This window comes from Erinaceus europaeus, chromosome 8 (genome assembly GCF_950295315.1).
Source record: "Erinaceus europaeus chromosome 8, mEriEur2.1, whole genome shotgun sequence".
Lineage (NCBI taxonomy): Eukaryota > Metazoa > Chordata > Mammalia > Eulipotyphla > Erinaceidae > Erinaceus > Erinaceus europaeus.
In genome coordinates, this window is record NC_080169.1 from 56,620,773 (window position 1) to 56,643,225 (window position 22,453).

At 39.2% G+C, this 22,453-nt stretch overlaps 1 protein-coding gene across 3 annotated transcripts in view; it reads right to left on the bottom strand.

The window, feature by feature from the left end:
* Positions 1 to 22,193, bottom strand: part of CDK14 (cyclin dependent kinase 14) — a 722,913-nt gene extending 700,720 nt beyond the window's left edge. Inside the window, exons 1-2 of one of the 3 annotated variants that reach the window (XM_060196252.1) lie at positions 21,978 to 22,192; positions 12,517 to 12,548 (exon numbers count right to left, since the gene is read on the bottom strand). In XM_060196252.1, coding sequence (XP_060052235.1) covers positions 12,517 to 12,548; positions 21,978 to 22,068 — 123 coding nt within the window. In that variant the 5' untranslated portion in view covers positions 22,069 to 22,192. Of the gene's footprint in view, positions 1 to 12,516; positions 12,549 to 21,977 lie in introns of all 3 variants that reach the window. The other 2 variants (XM_060196255.1, XM_060196253.1) reach the window with 2 other exon arrangements.
* Between the last annotated feature and the right edge of the window lie 260 nt (positions 22,194 to 22,453).

The following is a 22,453-nucleotide window of genomic DNA, read 5'->3' on the forward strand; positions in this document are numbered from 1 at the left end:
AGGTCTGAGCTATCTGGTTTTGAAGGTTTAAAGAAAGTCTTGGTACTACAGTATCTTTCACTCTATCTCTCTGATTCTGTCTCTATAAAATAAAAATTAAAATTAAAATAGGGGCCAGGTTGTGGTGCACCTGGTTGAGTGCACACGTTACAATGCCCAAGGACCCTGGTTCAAGCCCCCGGTCCACACCTGCAGGGGGAAAGCTTCAGGAGTGGTGAAGCAGGACTGCAGGTGTCTCTCTCTTCCCTCTCCATTTCTGACTATCTCTATCAAATAAAGATAATAAAAAATAAGATATTTAAAAAGAAGCAAACAACAACAGATGTTTAAAAAACAGAATGTATTTCAAAGGTCAGCAGCATTCTAGTTAAAAATGGTAACATCGGAACCCTTGGATAGGGCCCACTTTCCCGTATGCATCTCCCAATCCAAACCAAATAATATTGCATCCGCCGATCACAACCTAACCAAAGCAACGACTGCCACCTCAACATGCTTCACCTCAGACTGTGTCCAGAGACTGCACGTGTGGAATGACAACCCTTCAGCTTCATTACTCGGGTGAGACCTTTCCTTTTATAGTACACTCTAATTTCATCTCAGGTAGTTCACTTTCTAACAAAGTCCCGTAACCTAGATATACACCAGTTTCTGTGAGAGAGAGCTCACGTGCACACGTATCCATAAACTACTGCAAAATATATACCTGAAAGCAGAAGTACACTAGAGTTTGCAGTGAGTACCTCCCTAACACTTCCTCTCCACTATTCCAAGCTTGGGATCCATGATTGCTCAACAAATTGTTTGGCTTCGTATGTTAACTCTCTTTTCAATCACCAGGTTCCAGATGCCACCAGGATGCTGGCCAGGCTTCCCTGGATTGAAGACCCCACCAATGTGTCCTGGAGCTCAGCTTCCCCAGAGACACACCTTACTAGGGAAAGAGAGAGGCAGACTGGGAGTATGGACCGACCAGTCAACGCCCATGTTCAGCGGGGAAGCAATTACAGAAGCCAGACCTTCTACCTTTTGCAACCCTCAACGACCCTGAGTCCATGCTCCCAGAGGGCTCTAGAGAATGGGAAAGCTATCATGGGAAGGGGTGGGTTATGGGGATTGGGTGGTGGGAATTGTGTGGAGTTGTACCCCTCCTACCTTATGTTTTTGTTCATTAATCCTTTCTTAAATAAAAAATTAAAAATAAATAAATAAATAAAATGGTAACATCATATATGAAGAAGTAGTGCTTTGTTACCTCTCATTTAAAAAAAAAAAAAGCACAATACTTTCAAGCATGAGGCTCTGAACTCCCAAGTTCAATCCCCAGCACTATCAAAAGCAAGAGCTGAGTAAAGTTCTGATAAAGTTCTGATAAAGAGGGAGTCGGGCGGTAGCTCAGCAAGTTAAGCGCAGGTGGCGTGAAGTACAAGGACCGGTGTAAGGATCCCAGTTCGAGCCCCTGGCTCCCCACCTGCAGGGGAGTTGCTTCACAGGTAGTGAAGCAGGTCTTTCTCTCCCCCTCTGTCTTCCCCTCCTCTCTCCAATTCTCTCTGTCCTATCCAACAATGATATCAATAACAACAACAACTACAACAACAATAAAACAACAAGGGCAACAAAAGGGAAAATAAATAAATATTTTAAAAAATTTTTTAAAGTTCTGATAAAGAAAGAAAGTAAGGGCCGGGTGGTGGCGTACCTGGTTGAGCATACATGTTACAATGCACAAAGACCCAGGTTCAAGTCCCCAATCCCCACCTGCAGGGGGAAAGCTTCACAAGTGGCAAAGCAGTGCTGCAGGTGTCTCTCTGTCTCTCTCTATCCCCCCCTTCCCTCTTGATTTCTGGCTGTCTCTATCCAATAAATAAAGATAATTTTGAAAAAAGAAAAACAAAATTAAAAAAAAAGAAAGAAAAGAAAAGGGGGCTAGGCTGTGGTGCACCAGGTTAGGCACACATAGTATGAAGCGCGAGGACCCACTCAAGGATCCCGGTTCGAGCCCCAGAACCCCACATGTAGGGGGGGGTCACTTCACAAGTGGTGAAGCAGATCTGCAGCGAGTCCCAACAATAACCCTGGAGGCAAGAAAAGGAGAAAAAGCAGGAGAGAGGAAGTGAGGAAGATGGAATGTGAGAGAAATAAGTGGATGCTAAATACTAAATCAGTCATAACTGATCATCTGGCTAATGTCATTCGTGAGTTTTAAGATATTTATCTTCAAAAATAGAAATTAGTGTAAAAAGCAGGCCAGTATCTGGCACATAGTAAGTTACTTCTTTTTATGACTAAAAGAACTTTCTGCAAATCCAACACACCATTCAGATAAAATGCTGCAAATCTTGTAGGGAAAGCCTGAATTCATGGAGGGCATCTAGGCACTAGCCATATGCTAACAAGAAGTTTTCACAGTTGTACCTTAATAACATATGATACACGCCTCCTCATTTGTAAAATGAGGTACCTGTTTAAAATGTATATATTTATTGTATTATAATGAGAAAAAGGAAGATAAAGTAAGATACAGAGAGAAAGACACTGAGAAAGCAAACCAGAACAGCTCTGGCTTATACATAACCATTATACTACATTCCCAGCCATAAATTTTCTCCTCATCTTTTAGGAGGAGAAAAGCAAGCACTATTGAACAACCTCAATCATTACTTTGTTTGTTTTAACTTTTTATTAACTTTCTTTATTTATTGGGTAGAGACAGCCAGAAATCAAGAGAGAAGGAGGTGATCGAGATGGAAAGAGAAGGGGCCAGGTGGTGGTGCACCTGGTTGAGTGCACATGTTACAGTGTTCAAGGACCTGAGTTCAAGCCCCCGGCCTCCACCTGCAGGGTAAAGCCTCACAAGTGGTGAAGCAGGGCTGCAGGTGTCTCTGTCTCTTTCCCTCTTTATCACCCCCATCCCTCTTGATTTCTGGCTGTCTCTACCCAAACAAATAAATAAATAAAGATAATTTTTAAAAAGAGAGAGAGACAGACAGACAGACAGACACCTGCAGACAGACACCAGGGGCTCAAACCCAGGTCCTTGTGCATTTTAATATGTGCACTCAGCCAGGTGTGCCACTACCCAGCCCCCAATAGTTACTTTAAAATAATATAAAGAAAGCTATGCAGCTGAAGAAAAGATAAATAAATAAGCACTTATAACAAGAAAGCTAAAATCACTCCCTGAATGACTAAAACTTATGTCCAACTTTATCTCATTCATCTTATCTCTTCTTCAAATCTTTATTAATGCAAACTTTTTCACTAAGATGGGGAAAATAGTCTCAAGTTCTTGTTTAGCTTTATCTGCCATAGAACAATGTCTACTTAGACATTAAAAATGCCCTTATCACTGTCTTAGTTCTTTTGGTTAAAATATCTTAAGAGTTAATATAATATGAATAAATACATGACTGAAGAACTAGAACTATATTTTCTGAACAAAAATCAGGATAAATGACCTGAACTAAGAATCTGTTCAGGAAAACTGGGAAATGTTATACATGTACAAACTATTGTATTTACTGTTGAATGTAAAACATTAATTCCTCAATAAAGAAATTAAATAAAAATAAAAAAGTAAAAAGAATCTGTTCATATAAATTCATACCACATGTGATTGTGCCAGTGTCCAATTTCAACCCCTTTCTAAATGTGCAGTAGTTGATATTTTAGAAAAGTGACACTCAGTCATCCAAACGCATATGTGGGGTATGACAGAGTCTCAAAAATATAATAATAAATAACCCAGAACAACTGCAGCAGCAGTGGTCTCTCATTTTTGGTAGAAGTGAAGAGACCTGCAGTGTATCTTTAAGAAACACTTAGAAAACTCTCACTTTCCACATCTATCGCTGTTTTTATATACCAGTGCTGGTGTAATCTCCTTTAAAAAAAAATCTTTAAAATAAACAAACAATATTCTGAGACAAGTAAATTATAGTCCTAGATTAGCCTAAGGGTAAGGAATAGACTACTGGACCATATTTGAGTTTGTTTCCACTAAGACATATGTCATGGGTGATCATTTCATACTTGGCACATTTCCATGAACAAACTCTGGAATATGCCAAATTCCTGGCACTCTAACTGTGATTCAGCCACTTCTTTCCCACTTAAGGAAATACATCAAAACACAACTGAGACACTGACATCAATCTGCTCTATACTTTTTTAAAAAATTATTAGCATATTTCAACATGTCAACTAATCAGAACCTAAAGGTTTTTGAAGTTTGCTATATTAAGGCGGTAACTCTCTTCCCCTGGAAATATCCCTGCCAGACACCACATTTTATAGACATATTACATGAAGATATTCAATAACTGAGAAAAAAATCAAATAGCTTTGAGACCAAGACTCTCCAGGTTCTCAGTGCAATTCCAAATCCCTTTCAATACTTATAATCTATTTGCCAGGACAGAAAAATGCACATTAATGAAAAGTCAATGAAATCCTCTACCTAATGCATTTTATGTTTACACTGGGCAGGAGAGGGAGCATAAAGCTTATGCTAACGGACTCTCATGCCTGAAACTATTAAGGTTACAGGTTCAGTCCACCACACCACCAGAAGCCATGCTCTGGTAAAACAAATAAATACAATTACATGTTGAAAAGATCTTTTTTCTACATGAACTGTATGTTCATTCACCCCTTAAAATTCTTTTAACACCTGAAAAACAAGATCAGAAGAGAAAACACAAGTAGAACCTGAACTGGAATTGGCAGACTGCACCAAAGTAAAAGACTCTGGGGTTTGTGGGGAGAGGGAGAGAATATAGGTCCAAAAAGGATGATAAAGGACCTAGTGGGGGTTGTAATGTTATATGGAAAACTGGCAAATGTTATGTATGTAGAAACTATTGTATTATTTACGGTCAAATGTAAATCATTAATTCCCCAATAAAGAAATTAAAAAAAAATTCTTTCAACACCTACCTTATCCATATATGGAATATTATGATACTCAGTTTACAGTAGCTATAAGACCTACTTACTACCAGTCTCATTACTGAAAATTAAGCACAATGTTATTATTACCTTTATTTATTGGAGAGAAATAACTAGAAATTGAGAGGAAGGGGGAGGTAGAGAGGGAGAGTGACAGTGTAAAGTTTCCCCCCGCCCTCCTGCAGGAGACCAGGAGCCTAAACCCAGGTCCTTGCATATAGTAGCATGTGCACTCAACCAGGTGCACCAATGCTCAGCCTGACAGTCATATTTTCAAATCATTCTTTAGAATTTTTTTTAAATTTTTTTTAAAAGAAAACCCCCCATATATGTAAACTTTAAAAAAGGGGGGGAGGGAGAAACACTGAAGGAGGACATGAAGAGCAAAGGGAGAAAAAGTAAAATTTAAAACTACATAATAAGTCAAGGAGTAACCAGAACCAACTTTACATACTGAAAATAAAATCGATTCAGAAAGAAAGGATGAATATTCTTCAACAGCATCTTTAAGTGATAGAAAAGCTCCTTCAAGAAGTTTAAAACTGATGCATCCTTGGGAATAAAGTTTGAAATTAAGTGCATATCACTGGTTCCAATTTTTGTAATTGTACCTTTCTCTCTCTCTTTTTTTTTTTTTTTTTTTGCCTCCCAGGTTATTGCTGGAGCTCGGTGCGTGCACTATGAATCCACTGCCCCTGGAGGCTATTTTTTCCCTTTTGTTGCCCTTGTTGTTTTATCATTGTTGTTGTTGTTGTTGTAATTATACCTTTTTAAATGTAAAGACACAAAAAATAAGAGCTACAATGTTTGGAACTATAAAAAATATTTTATAACACTATCTCCTAGATGATCATTTGAAGAAAAATCCTTGTTAACACACTCCAGATAAAGTGCAGACCAACCACGATTCTAGTCCTTAGAAAGTCTTACCCCACTGGCTTAGTTGATTCCAATTATCATTATGGGTCCTAGAATCAGCGGTCATCCCAGTCGTAATCAAGCAATTTAAGAATTTGTAGCCTGGGGCTGGCAAACTTGGTCACTTGGATAGTGTACTACTTTGTATGTGTGAGACCCAGGCTCAAGCCCAGACCCTACCATATTGAAGGGTACTTCAGCGTGAGGATCCCATTACCTCTTACCTCTCTGTCTTTAACTAAAAAATAAGAATAATATGTAGATTGTAAGTCAACAGCTAAAATTTTAGTCAAAAGGAAAATATATGCACTAGATAAAGTATTATTTTGAAAAGAAAATTACTAATTAAAACAATTAAAAAGGAAAATGGGTGTGAAGAACATCTTTCTACACTAGAGGTCTTTCTGCAAATGAATTGAAACATATGAATCAAAGCACTGCTGGGGAGCACCAGCCACTCTGAGTAAAGGCTTTGCCGTCAGGATGCACAATGCTCACAAAGAGTATCCAGAACACTGTTCCTTGTGCTTTCATTTCCTGTAACATTTTGTCTTTGGTGAACTAAGAATACGAGTGACTAATTCTCCCAAATGTCATACATTTGATTTTGTATGACATGCACTTCCTCTCTGAATCTTTACAACACTACCCAGACATTCTAGCCACTGTCTGGGACTAGACATAATTATGGTAATTACACCTACCATAATTAAGGAGGTGGTAAATGTGATCAAACATTTAAAGAAAGGTGTGAAGCACTAAAAGTTGTAAGTATCTAAAAATTTCACCAAATTTCTAATGGCAATTTAGGAGGAAATGAGGTTGTTCTTCACCCTTCAAAACGCTGAATTTGAAATATAATGACTTGCCAGATTGACAGAGGAGGATGGTCTGTAAATTCGTAGACTATTTGTAGGGGAGAACCATGAACCTACGCTATAGTATGGTAGACATGAACATGGTGAGAGCACATGGGGGTGGGGGGCAGGAGCGGGTGCACTAGGTTAAGCGCACATAGTGCAGAGCTCGAGGACCTGCACAAGGATGCTTGTTCGAGCCCACAGCTCCCCACCTACAAGGGGATCGCTTCACAGGTCATGAAGCAGGTCTGCAGATGCCTACCTTTCTCTCTCCCTCTCTGCCTTCCCCTCCTCTCTCAATTTCTTGCTGTCCTATCCAACAACAACAATAACAATTGAAAAAAGATGGCCACCAGGAGCAGTAGATTTGTAGCGCAAGCGCTGAGCACCAGCAATAACCCTGGAGACAAAAAAAGAAAAGAAAAGACATTAGGGTAGAATAAAATGTAAGCGAAATTGAGGTTGAATTTGCGTCCAGACCCAACACTACAGAATGAATGACAGGAACTGCCCAAACCATAAATGCTAGTGGGGTCAAATTCTGTGACAATGACTGGATTGAAAGTCAGGTTCAGAGGCCAGGTGGTGGCGCGCCTGGCTGAGCGCACATGTAACAGTGTGCAAGGACCCGGTTCAAAACTCTGGTCTCCATCTGCAGGGGGAAAGCTTCACAAGTGGTGATGCAGGGCTGTAGGTGTCTCTCTGTCTCTCTCCCTATCACCCCCTTTCCTCTCAATTTCTGGCAGTCTCTATCCAGCAAATAAAAAATTTTTTTTTAAAGAAAATCAGGTTCAGAAACTATCTAGAGTCTGATAAGAAAAAAGATATTAATAAACACCTGATCTGCAAATATTTGGATTGTGAGAACACAGTAACAAGAGAAGTTTGGGGAAGGTTTGAGTTTAACTATGTCAACCAAAAATTTCTGTTAAAAATCTTACCCAGAGAGTATGGACTGACCAGTCAACGCCCATGTTCAGCGGGGAAGCAATTACAGAAGCCAGACCTTCTACCTTCTGCAACCCACAATGACCCTGGGTCCATGCTCCCAGAGGGATGGAAAATGAGAAAGCTATCAGGGGAGGGGGTGGGATATGGAGATTGGGTGGTGGGAACTGTGTGGAGTTGTACCCCTCCTACCCTATGGTTTTGTTCATTAATCCTTTCATAAATAAAAAAAAAATTTTTTTAAATCTTACCCAGAGTTTCACTAAATGTGATCTTATTTGGATAAATAGGGTCATTGCAAATGTAGTCAGTTAATTTTAAATGAAGCCATACAGGGCAGGACTATAATTTAGTATAATGAATATTCTTATGAAAGCAGAAATCTGAATAGGCAGTCCTTGAAGGGAAATTCTATGAAGACAGACAAAAAGAAGATGGCCATCTACTAGGAAAGGGTCCTGGCAGTGACACTTCCATTACAGTCAGAAGGAACCAACTCTGCCAATTAACTTGATTTCACACCCCTGGTCTCCAGAACTGTGGGACAGTAAATTTCTGTTGTTTAAGTCACTCAGTTTGTGGTCTTTTGCTATGGCAACTCTAGCAAACTAATAAAGAGGAAATGTCACCTGCTAAAAGAAGGAGGGTTGACTACAAGGCTAGAAGGGTGTGAAATGGTCTCAGCAGGAATTATGCCAGCCACATAGTACAACACTCTGCACAGTTGCCTGAGGTTCCAGCTAAAGCCTGAGACAATAAATTTATTTACAAAGTGATTTCCTCAACTGGCTCTTGGCAGCCACTGGCCAGGAGAGGAAAAGATGCCAGGTCAAATGGAGGGCTGGCAGAGTAGGTTACAAGCCGAGAACAAAGGGAGATGGCCATTGAGGATACTGGCAAGGGAGTGATGTGCCAGGGATAAACTGAGAAGGAAACAAAGGATGGGGGAATTGGTCACAGACTGGAAGAACTGAGAATGGCAGATGGTAAAGTGGCCATCTAGAAAAATTAAAGCCACAAAGAAAAGGTAAGGGGAGTGCAACAAAAGTGACAATGCTAAGAAGGAAAGACTGTCACTGAGGTTTAGTATTTTGATTTGCGATATTCCTAGAGAAATGCTACCGTTCCTGAAGAAACCCAGTTAGGGTAAAGCAGGTATTCTGAGATGAGGAAATTAGTTAAGTCAAAGCTAAATTATTGTATTTAACTTCTACATAATTTACATATACATTGAATTCACTGATGATGATGATGACAGGATGAGAAACAAACAAAAAACACTGCAACAGTTTCCAACACCTGTAATGAATGGAAAAGACTAGCCATAAATATCCCCAAATCTTATCTGCTCCTAACTTTTAGGTCTGGGTATCAGAAAAATTACTACTGTATTTGTCATCTCAGTTAATATAGCTACATATGCTCTGATGGCAATGTTGCCAAAACCAATGCATCAGTCGAAACTATGACACAAACTTCCTCCATCCTGTAATCTCGTTTACCCATTTGTATCTCTGGATATTATTTATGTGGCCCCTTCATTGTAGCTATGTACTATGCCAAACCCTGAAACTGCATAGATCAAGAAGTTCTATGAGAAAAATAACAAACTAAACTCAACAGAATGTTACATAGAATTATCCTTATAAATGACTAGTCTACCCACATTAAATGTGTAAGTTAAACACACAGAGCATAAAATGTCTCATATTTTAGTCCAGATTCAAAAGCACACTGAATGAAAAGTCAGAGAGTCATACTTAGAATATCTTCTTAAAATGATGAACTTAAACAAAATTGCCTATTCCAATAAAACTGCTTATCATTGTAAATATCTAAAGTCCAAATACTTCCAATTTGCTTCCTTCTTGCTTTACAACAAGCACTAGCAGTTTCTGGATAGAAATTCAGAATGGTACTGAAAATTGTCACAGTATTTTAACTTTAGGAACAACTAATTAACTAAGTCTTTCAAAAAGGTGTATGTATACTTCTCTGTTTAAGGTCAAACATTTAAACATAAACCAGAAAAATTATCCACTAGAATCCAGGAGAAGCAACTAAGTTCCACCTACAGGCACTGTGAAGGAGGTCACTCCTAGAGATAAGGAGGCCTAGAGCTCATAAATACTGGGTAAGGAGAGAGTTGTCACACCTGGCCTGGATACTTATCTAAACTGACCCAGCCCAAGTCTGAAATCTGAATTGAATTCCAATGAACTGTAGAGTGCTACAGCTTTGTATAAGAAAAACAGAAAACCAGAAGTTCAAGAAAACTTCTTCCACCATAATCGGAAATGATCACAGAATTCAATTACGGCCTGTTTATATCATCACAAATCAGGTGCTCTTGTCCACTCTTGGCAAAACTGTACTTTTTACGTTGAGTATTATGTAGGATTCTGTCTTAAACTGAGAGATGAAAACAACCTGATGGAACATAGTCTGACTGACTTCACAAATGTGAATACTGACATAGCTAGGAAACAATGAGAATACATTCAGTTCATAATTCGCTGTCACTCGCAAGACATCTAATTATAAGATTTCTATCAGATATTTAACTATGAGCAAAGCACTAATAGGATTTTAAAGCTTAATGTGACCATTTTCTCAAAGAATCTAAGAAGTAGTGGGTTAGACAATATTATCCATCTTAATGTGCAAACTATCACTTGAAAACTTATGTGGAATTTAAATGACTAAAAGTTACTCTACTAATAGATAAGATTCTCAATTTTGAACTGAGTCCTTCTGATATACATGTATTTTCATCTCTTTCTGAAAAATGTATGGAAAGAGTAAATCAACTGCCATTGAGAGGATGACTAAGTCTGGGTTTATATCTCAATACGCATCATTACTGCTGTCTCCAAGATGACTTGGCATCTCAAGACCGCAATTTCCTCATAAGTGAAATGGGCTACTAGATTTTCAATATCTGTTGCAGGTATAACATTCTTTAATTTACTAATTTCAGATATTTAGCCAATCACTTGTAGCACTGAGGGAGGAAAACACTTTTAAAAGCTACGGGTAATTGTGTCTCAAATGATGAAACCCAATCCTTAATCTATGCAGATGTTGGGGGATAGCTCTGGCCTGAGATTGTTTTGAAAACTAATGTCACAGCCACATGACACAATAATACACAATCATTAACTATAGTGTTTAAATAAAAGGCTTGTAAGACTCCTAGTGATGGCTAGGAATAAGCTGTGAAAGCACAGGAAAATATCACATTATAGGGTAAAAGGAAAAAAAAACACAGAAGTCTGGGCTATGCTTTAAAGCAAGCAGAATAGTGGCTATCACTGGATAACAGAATCTGAGAGTTTTTTCTTTCTCCTTCTCCTCAATTTTCTTTTCTGCATATGCTCAAATTACTTCTATAATTAGAGGGTAGACTATTCTTTATAAAGAAATAAAAGATGCCCAACATTCTCATGATGATTTCTAAAAAGAGATAAAATGCTCTGCTAAAAAACATCTCAGTACCACTCCAGAAATTCCAGAAATACAGGTTGAAAGGAGAACATCACTATTACTTATGACAGATGAGGAAGAAAAGATTCCTCTATTTCTTGAAGTCTAGAATAACTAAGCTTTAACGAATGTTTCAGGAATGCTGGCAGAGGGGATTGCTTTGGAGTCCAGGGACACACAGTTTTGTAATCCCAGGCCCAAAGGAAAAAACAAAACAGGTGCAGAAGACGAAGCAGCAGACTATGAGAGCCAAATGACACTGGCCCCATCCAAATATCCCAGTCTGGAACAGGTTCTCCCTGAGTGGGCCAGCCCTGCACTGCAGTTAGCCACATGGCCAACGGGACTTTCCATGAGCACAAATGTCCTTTTCTCACTGAAGTACTACAACAGAGGGAAGACAGGTAGCATATTTCCTGGACTCTCCAACTGTTAAAATGACTCTGACAACAACCAAACCTATGGTTTCATCAGACTACTGAATGAGTATATATGTACATTATCTATGTTCACATAGAAGCATGTCATACACACAGTCTATGACATAATGCACATCCATTGCTGTGCATGTGGCTTTGGATGGTGATAACGGAATGCTTTATTCTATACCACTCTTGAGAATATTTTATTTAAAATACTATTCTTCTGGTGATTCCCACTGATACTTAAAAACAAAGCCCTCAGGAAAGAGTACAATTCTAAAATCACATTGAGAATGCTATTAAAAACATATAAACCCTCTACCTTACTTGAAAAGATTTTTGTAGGGATTTTGGGGGGTTTTGTTTGTGTGTGTGTGTTTGCAACTTTATAGCAGGTAGATAAAGACAAATCTGATAAGCAAAGAATAGAGAAACTATCATAGGAAAAGTCAGCTCCTCCTTTGAGAGTCTGACAAGACAATACCTGACATCAGCTTCACATCACACCTGATTTGGAAGAAGGCTGCAATGCAGTTGGGGTGTCCAACTTACCAACAGTTTCAGACATGCCTCAAGCAAGAACTTCATATGGGCTTCCCCAGAATCACCACCATCAGGAAATTAAAAACTAGAAGGTGTGTTTGTGTGTGTGTGTGTGTGTGTGTGTGTGTGTGTGTGTGTGTGTGTTTATTGATTTTAACTTTAAAATACATGTCTGTTGGTTACTATAAAAATAGTTTAAATGATTATCTGAAATTGGAAAATAACATCATAAGATAACTAAAGAAATGTTATCTCTCCTCTTAAGGGTTTTTTGTTTGTTTGTTAGCTTGCTTGCTTGCTTTTTGTTTCTAAGTGCAAAGTTGGCACCTACTGATATTACCTGGCAGTAATTATATACATCTAGCATTAGATAAAGAAATTTAACCTACCTCATCAAAGGTAGTGTCGTCTTTCTTCAAAGCTATAAAATAAAAAGGGAAGGTAAACAGTTATTGTGAAAGACTCAAAAAGACAACATATCTAAATTCTAGAAAACAATGAAAAACAATATGGTGTTTTCATTTCAGAGAGCAAAATTATACCCCAACCTGAATAACAATGTTATAGTACAAAACTGCAAATGAGACAAAGAATTGCACTGCATGCATCTCTGTGAAATTCTTTTCATAAATATGTAAATGGGACTCTCCTCCCAAGTATGGAAAAGAGATATGTGTGTATTTCCCCTATCTCAAGTAGGAAAAAGAAGAGTTTTAATGAAAATATGAAAGAACTACAAAGTAATCTTGAAAAAATTTCACCTTAACCTTTTGGTTTGTGAGCACAAAATAATCATGCATGGTTTATGGGTCTCCTAAGTCAACTGGAACAATATGCACACTCTGCACAGTGCCCAGAATGAGATCTTCATACAAAAGACACTTAAATGTATTAATGAAAAACCAGGTATATAAAATTAGCACTACAGAGACATAATTCATACATTTGAACCTGATATATTTTACAATAGGCCAGCAAAATCACAAAGTACCACCAATGGAAACAGTACACTCATATTCTACAGGGACTAGCAAATAATTCAAATTTATTTTAAACATCCATGGTTTCAAAACGGGAATTTTGAAATATTTCATAGTTCCTTAAATCCCACAATTGCTTAGAATGTTTCATATTAAGCAGGGCATACAAAGTATCTAATTACCTAAAACCAGACTTGTAAAGAAACTACAAATTTATTAGGCACTAGTGTTTACAGGTCTGCACTAGATAATTCTACTTAAGATAGAAGGACTTCGGTTTGTACTTCTGTATGTACGACCTGGAAAGTTATATTCTGACAAAAGCAATGGAAAGTAAATTATTTGGGCAATTAAGCACTGGGAAAAGTAATGCGATTAAAGCCATCATATCTGTGGCCAGGGAGGTAGCATGAGGACAAAGTGCTGGACTCGCAAGCAGAAGGTCCTAAGTTCTATCCCTGGCATTATGTGTACCAGAGTGATGTTCTTGCTCTCTCCTCTACCTAATAAATAAGGAATAGAATCTCTATACACATGTTTTTTAAAAATCCTATCACATAAGCTACACATATGAGTGGACCAATCCTAAAAAGGCTATCTTCAGTTTGAAACTATAAATTTGTTTCTTTCTCTCTCTTTTTAAAAAGTGTTTACTAGAGAAATAATGATTTACAAGACAGCTGTCACATGTAAATTTGACTTAAAAGTTTAATTCTTAATTTTCTCCTTTTGCCTAAGAAATTGTTCTGCGATAAGCTTCTGAACTCCCTTTATTAAGAAATCAATTTTTTCTGACTGAAAAACATAATGTCAGGCATTTGTCCCATCTCAAATATTCTATTTAAAATTCACTTACTTGCATATATTTATGTATTTTTACTTACTTTACATTAAGTTTAAATAACATATTTTGATAGAAGGGTACAAGATCCTAGACAAAAGTGCATTTTTCGCTTCTGATCTAGAATGCTTTATTAAGTACCAGTTAACAATACCACTAGATTATAGTCCTCATTCAAGCCATTTTAAATATCTTTAAAATGACATTTGTCTATCCCTTTATAAAACATTAGTGATAGAATAAGTGGCTCCGAGAGTCGGGAGGTAGCACAGCGGGTTAAGCGCAGGTGGCACAAAGGACCGGTGTAAGAATCCCAGGTCAAGCCCCCAGCTCCCCACCTGCAGGGGAGTCACTCTGCAGACAGTAAAGCAGGTCTGCAGGTGTCTATCTTTCTCTCCCCCTGTCTTCCCCTCCTCTCTCTATTTCTCTCTGTCATATCTAACAACAACAGCATCAATAACAACAACAATAACTACAATAACAATAAAAAAACAAGGGCAACAAAGGGAAAAATAAATAAATATTAAAAAATTTTAAAAATAAGTGGCTCCATCTTCAAAAAAAATACTTTTCTAAAATAAAAAAAAAAAAGATTAGTTCAATGGTTCCAAATACAAGCCCAAATATTAGTTTCACAACTAGCACACTAAAATAGGAATTAATAAGAAGTACATTGTGTGGTTGCCATACAAGACTCAAAGCAGAATGCTTATAATTCACAGAACAAACTTTTAAATATCTTTTCTCTAGCTTGGACGGGATAAAACTTGTGAAAATATTGCCAATAAAGTGGTGTTCCCAATAAAAACTACAAATGGCACTATCCTTTAAGCAATTACAAGCATGGGCTCACTTGGAACATGTGCTATTTCGCCATGTTGTGCCACCCAGATTTGAGCTTGGCCACCACTACACTGAAGGAAGTGTCCCTCTCTATCTGCTTCTCTTCCTCTCTTTCTCTATCTATATATATAAAAAAATTATATGTTGTATTGCACCAAAGTAAAGGATCTCTGGGGCAGGAGGGATTGTTCAAGTCCCGGAACATGATGGTAGAGTTTAGAGTGTATGTGGAAAACTGAGAAATATTACATATGTACCAACTACTGTATTTTATTGTCAACTGTAAACAAATAATTACTTCAACAAAGGAAAAAAATTAAATGAAAAATAAAAGAAGTTGCAATAAGACCCAAGATATTGCACAGTGAGTAGAACTCACTAACTTAGAAGCATGGAGTCTTGAGTTCAGCCCTGAATCCCATGTGCCAGAGTTCTTGGTCTTCCCCACATAAACACACACACACACACACACACACACACACACACACACTGATTTGTGCTAATAAACAAAAACTTTTTAAAAAAAAAAGTGGGGGGGGGCACCAGGCAGTGGCACACCTTGGTTAAGCACACACACCACAATGCACAAGGATGCAGTTTTAAGCCCCTGGTCCCACTTGCTGGGGGAAAGTTTCAAGAGTGGGGAAACAGGGCTGCAGGTGTTTCTGTTATTTCTGTCTCTCTATCCCTCCTCCTCTCTCAATATGTTTGTCTCTATCCAATAATAAAAATAAATTTAAAAGCACAACAAGGGCAACAAAATGGGAAAAACAGCTTCCAGGAGCAGTGGATTTGTAGTGCTGGCACCGAACCCCAGTGATAACCCTGGAGGTAAAAAATAAATAATATAATATATAAACAAAAAGGTCTGAGATGACATAATGCATAATGCTTTTGCAAAAAAGACTTTCATGCCTGAGGTTCCAAGGTTTCAATCCCAGGCACCACCTTAATAAACTAGAATTGAACCGTGTTCTAGGGGGAAGAAGGAGGAGGAGGCAGAGGAGATGAGCTAGAAGGAATATGTTAAGTGAGCTAAGTCAGAAAGATCAAGATGAGTATGGAATGATCCCACTCATCAACAGAAGTTGAGAAAGAAGATCAGAAAGGGAAACTAAAGGCAGGATCTGACTAAATTGAAAGTAAGGCACCAAAGTAAAAACCCTGTGGTGAGCGGGCGGGTGGACATGAGGCTTCCTGGGCCGGCGGGGGTGGGGTGGGGGGGACACAATCTTTTGGTGATAAGAATGGTGTTTATGTACACACCTATTAAACTGTAGTAATATAAATCACTATTTAATTAATATGAGAGGGGGGAAAATTGATTGTATGTCTAACAAAGGGACTTTTCAAAGCTAACCCAATTACCAAATAATGTGATGATAACAGTAAATATCCATTGTCTTCTCGAACCCTAAGACAGCAGGAACCTCACATTTCCACTATAGAGGCTTAACTTCCCCCAGTCCTGGGACCCTAGGGTAGGGCCCACTTTCCCGTATGCTTCTCCCAATTCTTAGCAAATAATATTGCATCCGCTGAGTGCAACCTAATCAACGCAACGAGTGCCACCCCAGCATGCTTCACTTCAGACTGTGTCCAGAAACTTCAGGTGTGGAACGACAACCATTCAGCTTCATCACTCGGGTGAGACCTTTCCTTTCATAGTATTCTCTAATTCCATCCCAGGTGGTTCACTTCCTAACAAAGTCCCAAAACCTAGATATAGACCAGGTTCCAGGAGATAGAGCATATGTCCACACATATCCATAAACCAGGGCAAATATATACCTGAAAGCAGTAGTACACTAGAGTTTGCAGTGAGTAGCCCCCAACACTTCATCTCCACTATTCCATCCTTTGGGTCCATGATTCTTCAACAATTTGTTTGGCTTCGTATGTTAACTCTCTTTTCAATCACCAGGTTCCAGATGCCATCAGGATGCTGGCCAGGCTTCCCTCGACTGAAGACCCCACCAATGCGTCCTGGAGCTCAGCTTCCCCAGAGACCCACCCTACTAGGGAAAGAGAGAGGCAGACTGCGAGTATGGACCTACCAGTCAACACCCATGTTCAGCGGGGAAGCAATTACAGAAGCCAGACCTCCCACCTTCTGCAACCCACAAGACCCTGGGTCCATGCTCCCAGAGGGATAGAGAATGGGGAAGCTGTTGGGGAGGAGGTGGGATATGGAGATTGGGTGGCGGGAATTGTGTGGAGTTGTACCCCACCCCCATCCTATGATTTTGTTAATGTCTCCTTTCTTAAATAAATAAATAAATTTTAAAAAGAAAAGAAAAAGAAGAAGAGGAAGAGAAGGAAGAGGAGGAGGAGGAGGAAAGGGAGGAAGAGAGGAAAAAGAAGATGCAAACATGGAGTAAAACACACTAAAAATTAATGAAACAACAGAAACTCAAACTATTTCTTCCTTGCTTTTCAAGTCCTATAACCCCCCCTAAACTTCTGAATAAAGAGGTCTGCAGGAAAGAGTAAAGAGAATAAAGAGTCCCAGCTGTATTTTCTAAGATACAGGAAGCAGGAAGCCAGATTATCTTCCCTACACTTTTTACTGAATGAAGAATGAAGAAAGTTAGACTAGACAGTCAACTGCTTCAATGAAACCCTTCATTGCTAGACTGACACCTTATAGTTTCTTCTAAATATTGAGCCCTTGTCTTAAACAGCAGTTAATAGTAACAACAAAGGTCAATTAAAGGTGTCTTTCCCTAATATTTGTCAGATCACTGATGAATAAACTCTGATCTCAGCACATCTCATTATTGATTACATTCCCTAATTTTTCATTAATTATTCATGTAAGTGTAAACAGTTGCATTCAAGGATATCACAGACTAACAAGCACATTGCATCAGGTAACCTATTCGGTCTTCTGTTCATACACTGCTTCCTCTACAAAGCTTCATGATCTCACCAAGACCAAGTGGTATCCCTAAATTTTTCAATAGCAAAATACAACAATCTTCACATTACTGGTTCTTCATTCTACATGTCAATGCTCACTCACTGGCTTATCTTCTTTTTAAAATCCTTGAGGACAAGAATTGGTAACAATGGTCACAAAATCTAAGTGTCGTGGTCCGGGAGGTGGTGCAGTGGATAAAGCATCGGACTCTCAAGCATGAGGTCCTGAGTTCAATCCCCGGCAACACATGTACCAGAGTGACGTCTCGTTCTTTATCTGTCTCCTCCTATCTTTCTCATTAATAAATAAATAAATTTAAAAAAAAAATCTAAGTGTCACCATAATGTCTAGCACATAAGAGATATTTAGTAGTTATTTGCTGATTTAATGAATTTTCCTCAAGACAAAAGGATAGCCCCTTACATTTTGAGAGTCATTTAAACTTTGGCATGTGAAAATCATTTACTATTATCCCTTAAAAAATGAAAATAGATTTATTTATATTGCATGGCATAGTCTTTCAAATAAAAATCTTTTGAGCCTATATTAAGAGAAGATATGGTACAACAATTAAATATTGTATCTCGAATTTTAAGCTTACATTTCTCTTTTCTGATGCAACGAATTTATCAAATGACTTTGTACTAGAAGTACACACTTAAAGTTAACTCCAAAATTTTAGTGTAACCACAGTACCTTGCTTTTACTCCATTCTTTCACAAACTTTGCCTTTGAAAGATATGGAATACACAGGGTTCATCTCAAATATCACAGAGTATAAAGTCTCTTTTCTTTGGGAGATAAACCAAATCAATGTGAAGAAATGTATTCAAATGAATATCTGAACTGTCAATTTGACTTTAATTGTACATCAAATATCAAAGAAAGCCTTTCTCCTCCTAGACTATGATTCAAAAAATAAAGACAAAAGAAGAAATGGCTCCTCACATAAACTTTTTTTTTTCATAAGTAAGCTTTTATATAACCAGGGAGGATTAGTGGGTAGAATGAATGCTCAGTAAGTCTGAATCCTCTGGTTCAATCCCAGCTACTGTATTGATCAAGTGCTCTAGTCTCTTGATCATAAAATGAATCTTTTTTTTTTTAAGCTGGTGAAATAGGTTGGCTCCCACCTCACTGAAGAAAGCTTTGGTGCTATGCTCTTTTTCACTCTCTTTCTCTGCCTCTATCTCTCTATGAGCTTGTGCCTCCCACATACTTCATTTCACCACAACCAGGTGACTTTCATTCAGATAGACAGAAACAATATAGCACCAGAGCTATAAACCCCTTCAGTGGTGCCTCCCATATGGTGCCAACACTGGAATCTAGGTCTAATACATGTTAAGGCACATGCCTTAACCTACCAGGAGACCTAGCTTGAGTCCAAAATAAATCTTTTATAGAATTAAGATCACATTTGTCTTTATTTATGCTCAGCTGAATTTAAAGAAAACAGCTAAGACAACTATACTAATTGCTAAATAAGTGACCGCACTGACACTAAAGCAGAAAACCATAGTCACTATTAAAATCAATACATAAAATTGAAATTAAATTACAACCATGTTATAAAAGAACCATAACAATAATATAATAATTGAAGAGTAGACAACATAAATTAGAGTCCTATGGTTTGAAAGTTAACATGTTTTATTAAGCCTTTACTGGTAATCTCAGATCAGCTATACTTGAGATAGGCAGTAACAAAGTCAATCTGATCTTTCTCTTGTGAATAAATTAAGCATGAGCATTATAATTTTTTAGTCAAAATTAATATTAATAATAAATATTTAGGATGAGGGAGATAACATAATAGTTATACAAAGAGACTCTCATGCTTGAGGCTCCAAAGTCTCAGGTTCAGTCCTCAACACCACCATAAGCCAGAGCTGACCAGTGCTCTTGTAACAAAATAAAAGAAAATAATAATAATCATTTATAGGACATCACATGCTTTCAAAAACTGGACTTATTTCTGTAGATGGATGTTACTACTTTTTTATGGCTATTCAGTGGTGCTACATACTTTATCACCTAACAAACCATACTTCTGAATCATAGTAAGAAAGTGAACTTTTGGTATGTTTATACCAAAAGTTATGATAGATCCCAAATCCATCCTGCCTTCAGGTAGACTAGCCTAGAAAGCCAGTGGCTACTTCTTCTCTTTTCGTGCTTTCAGTTTCGAAGGTTAATGAAGTCATTAGGATGCAGTTACTGCTATCACTGTAACATTATGGACAGTTATTGAGTCTATTACATTCCATATAGAAATCATATGCAGTAAGTACCAATTACAAAACTGAGTTGTACATGAAAAATTAAAAGTCAAAGTTAGAAGGCCTGTCCAATGTCACCCAGTTATAAATGTAATGTCCTTCCAAAGAATGGCTTGAGCCTGGTACCCAATCATAACCATGTAAAGCCTCTATCTCCTTTTTCAGTAGTCCACAATAGATTAGCTATTTATAATTACGACCTTCCATCAATAGAAAAAAAAAATTAGTTATGCTCACTGAATTGTAGTTTCCTAAAGGGAGAAAGTAAAATCTACTGGATCTTAGAAAACATTTTAACAACAGTTGGAATCCAAAGAAGTTTCACATTACTAAATCTCAGTAAGCTAGAAAATCCAATTAACTACAACATCCTACTTGCCAGCATTGTAGTTAATCCAAATGTCGCTGATTGTCATTCAAAACCTTGAAATTATTTAAACATAAGGAATTTTTATATTAATGTTCTTGGTTTCTTACTGAGACTCAACTCCAATGAATTATTTAACACAAAACTGGAAGGTCTCCAACAGTGTCATTAGCATTAGTAAATATACAGTTAATGTGTTTTAGAACAGGGCTTAATGGACTCTAGAACCCGCCTCTGATGTTGGGGTCTAGTGGTGAATTACTCTCCTTAATAACGCACACCTACTCAATGCCTTTCCTCTCTCATTCCTCTTGGCTTCAGGCTTAACTGGAATGAAGGGGTTCTTCACATGAGCCCCTAACTATTAAGGTGAGATTGCGAATATCCAACAGATGTAATAAATAAAACCAGAAATATGGGTTTCACACCATAATTGTACAGTCACCCTGGCAGTGATTATGTATACCAACACACATTTTTTTAAGTTAAAAAGAAAACTGGGTCAAGTTTTGGTTAAGTTTTGATCCACGTGTCCTCTTACTTGAAGAAAGTTTCCATATTTTACCATGCATTTATATAATGATTTTAACTGTCATTTTAGAAGCATCTATATGCTTAATTTCCATTAACACTTTCATTAGCATGGATGATATATTAAACAAGTGAAACAAAAGCTAGAAGGCTCCTTAGGCACTCTAAGAGGTTATTTTTGTGCCTGTACGACTTTCTTGCTCAGTTACCTGTGCAAATGAAAGTTCTGTTGTTAGAAGACAGCCGCTGTCTAGTTTCAGGGTTAAAGAGGGTTTTCTATGGCCAATCCCGAAAATCTGGCAAACCCATTGCACTTGATACTGTCATCACCCAGTTATAATCTATGACATGAATTTACTCTTAAATGTTCTAACCATTTCTCGACTGGTTTTTATTTGTTGGTCATTTGATAGGCTGATTATAACAGACAATAGCCCCGGAGCTCTAGTCAGATGGTCAAAGTTCGGGAGACTGATTTCCAAATGTCCGGACAAGTTCACAGGGCGCACTTCCATACAGCAATGGGACTTCGGAGTCCTCGGAACTGAGCACCCCCATCTCGCTTTCCAGGGCCCGACGTACGGAACAAAAGGTCCCAAGGTATCTGTCCCACTTCTCTTTAGGTTGAACACGTTAAACAATACCAAGGCACAAAACTCAACGTTGCCACAATTTCCAAAGCTTAAATTAATGAGCGAGCACCCAAAACCAAAGCCTGGACTGAAAATACAAGAGACCCCAGTGGCCACGCGCAGTCGGGTGCGGGGTTCTCGGCTGTCGCCTCCCTTCCCTCCCCCCCCACCCGCGCCCCCGCGGGCGTGAAAGCCGAGCACTAGTGGCAAAGGGAAGGAACCCAAATCATAGGCTTCCAACCACCTACAAATGACACCGCCCCCCGGGGGCCCCCAGATGCCGAGAGTGAGGAGTGCCTTTGGTTCCCGCCTTGCCTCCTCGGGGTGCCGGGCACGGCTCCCTCCGCCCTGGAAGCGCAGCGCAGCCCCCAGGGGCTCGGGCGGCCGCTGCACCGCTGGAGCCCGGAGTGCGGGGCCGAGGGAGGGGCGCCGGGGGCAGTGCGCCACTCACCGATGCGGCTGAAACTCTCCGACAAAGTTCTCCGCAACTTCTTCATCTTGCCGATCTTCTCGGCCGGCTGCGGCTCAATGAGGTCGCACATCTGGGCGACGCCGAAGCTGGGCAACTTCCCCGAAACTGGTCCAGAGCAAAGCGCAGACAACAGCGAGGGCGCGCGGCGCGGGGAAGGCGGCGCCGCCTCCTCCTCCTCCTCCTCCTCCACCTCCTCCTCCTCCTCCACCTCCTCCTCCACCTCCTCCTCCTCCTCCTCCTCCTCCTCCTTCCTCCTCCTCCTCCTCCGCGTCCTCCTCAGCCACCTCCTCCTCCGCCCGGGAGGCGACGCTCGGGGATCCCGGGGCGAGCGGGAGGCGACGCTCGGGCCTGGGCCGCGCCGGGGCGGGTGGGAGCTTCCTACGTGGTGACTGAGGCGGCCAGATCCGCCGTCGCCTAGGTGGCCCCACGCCGCGCCGCCACCGCCCGGCTCATTT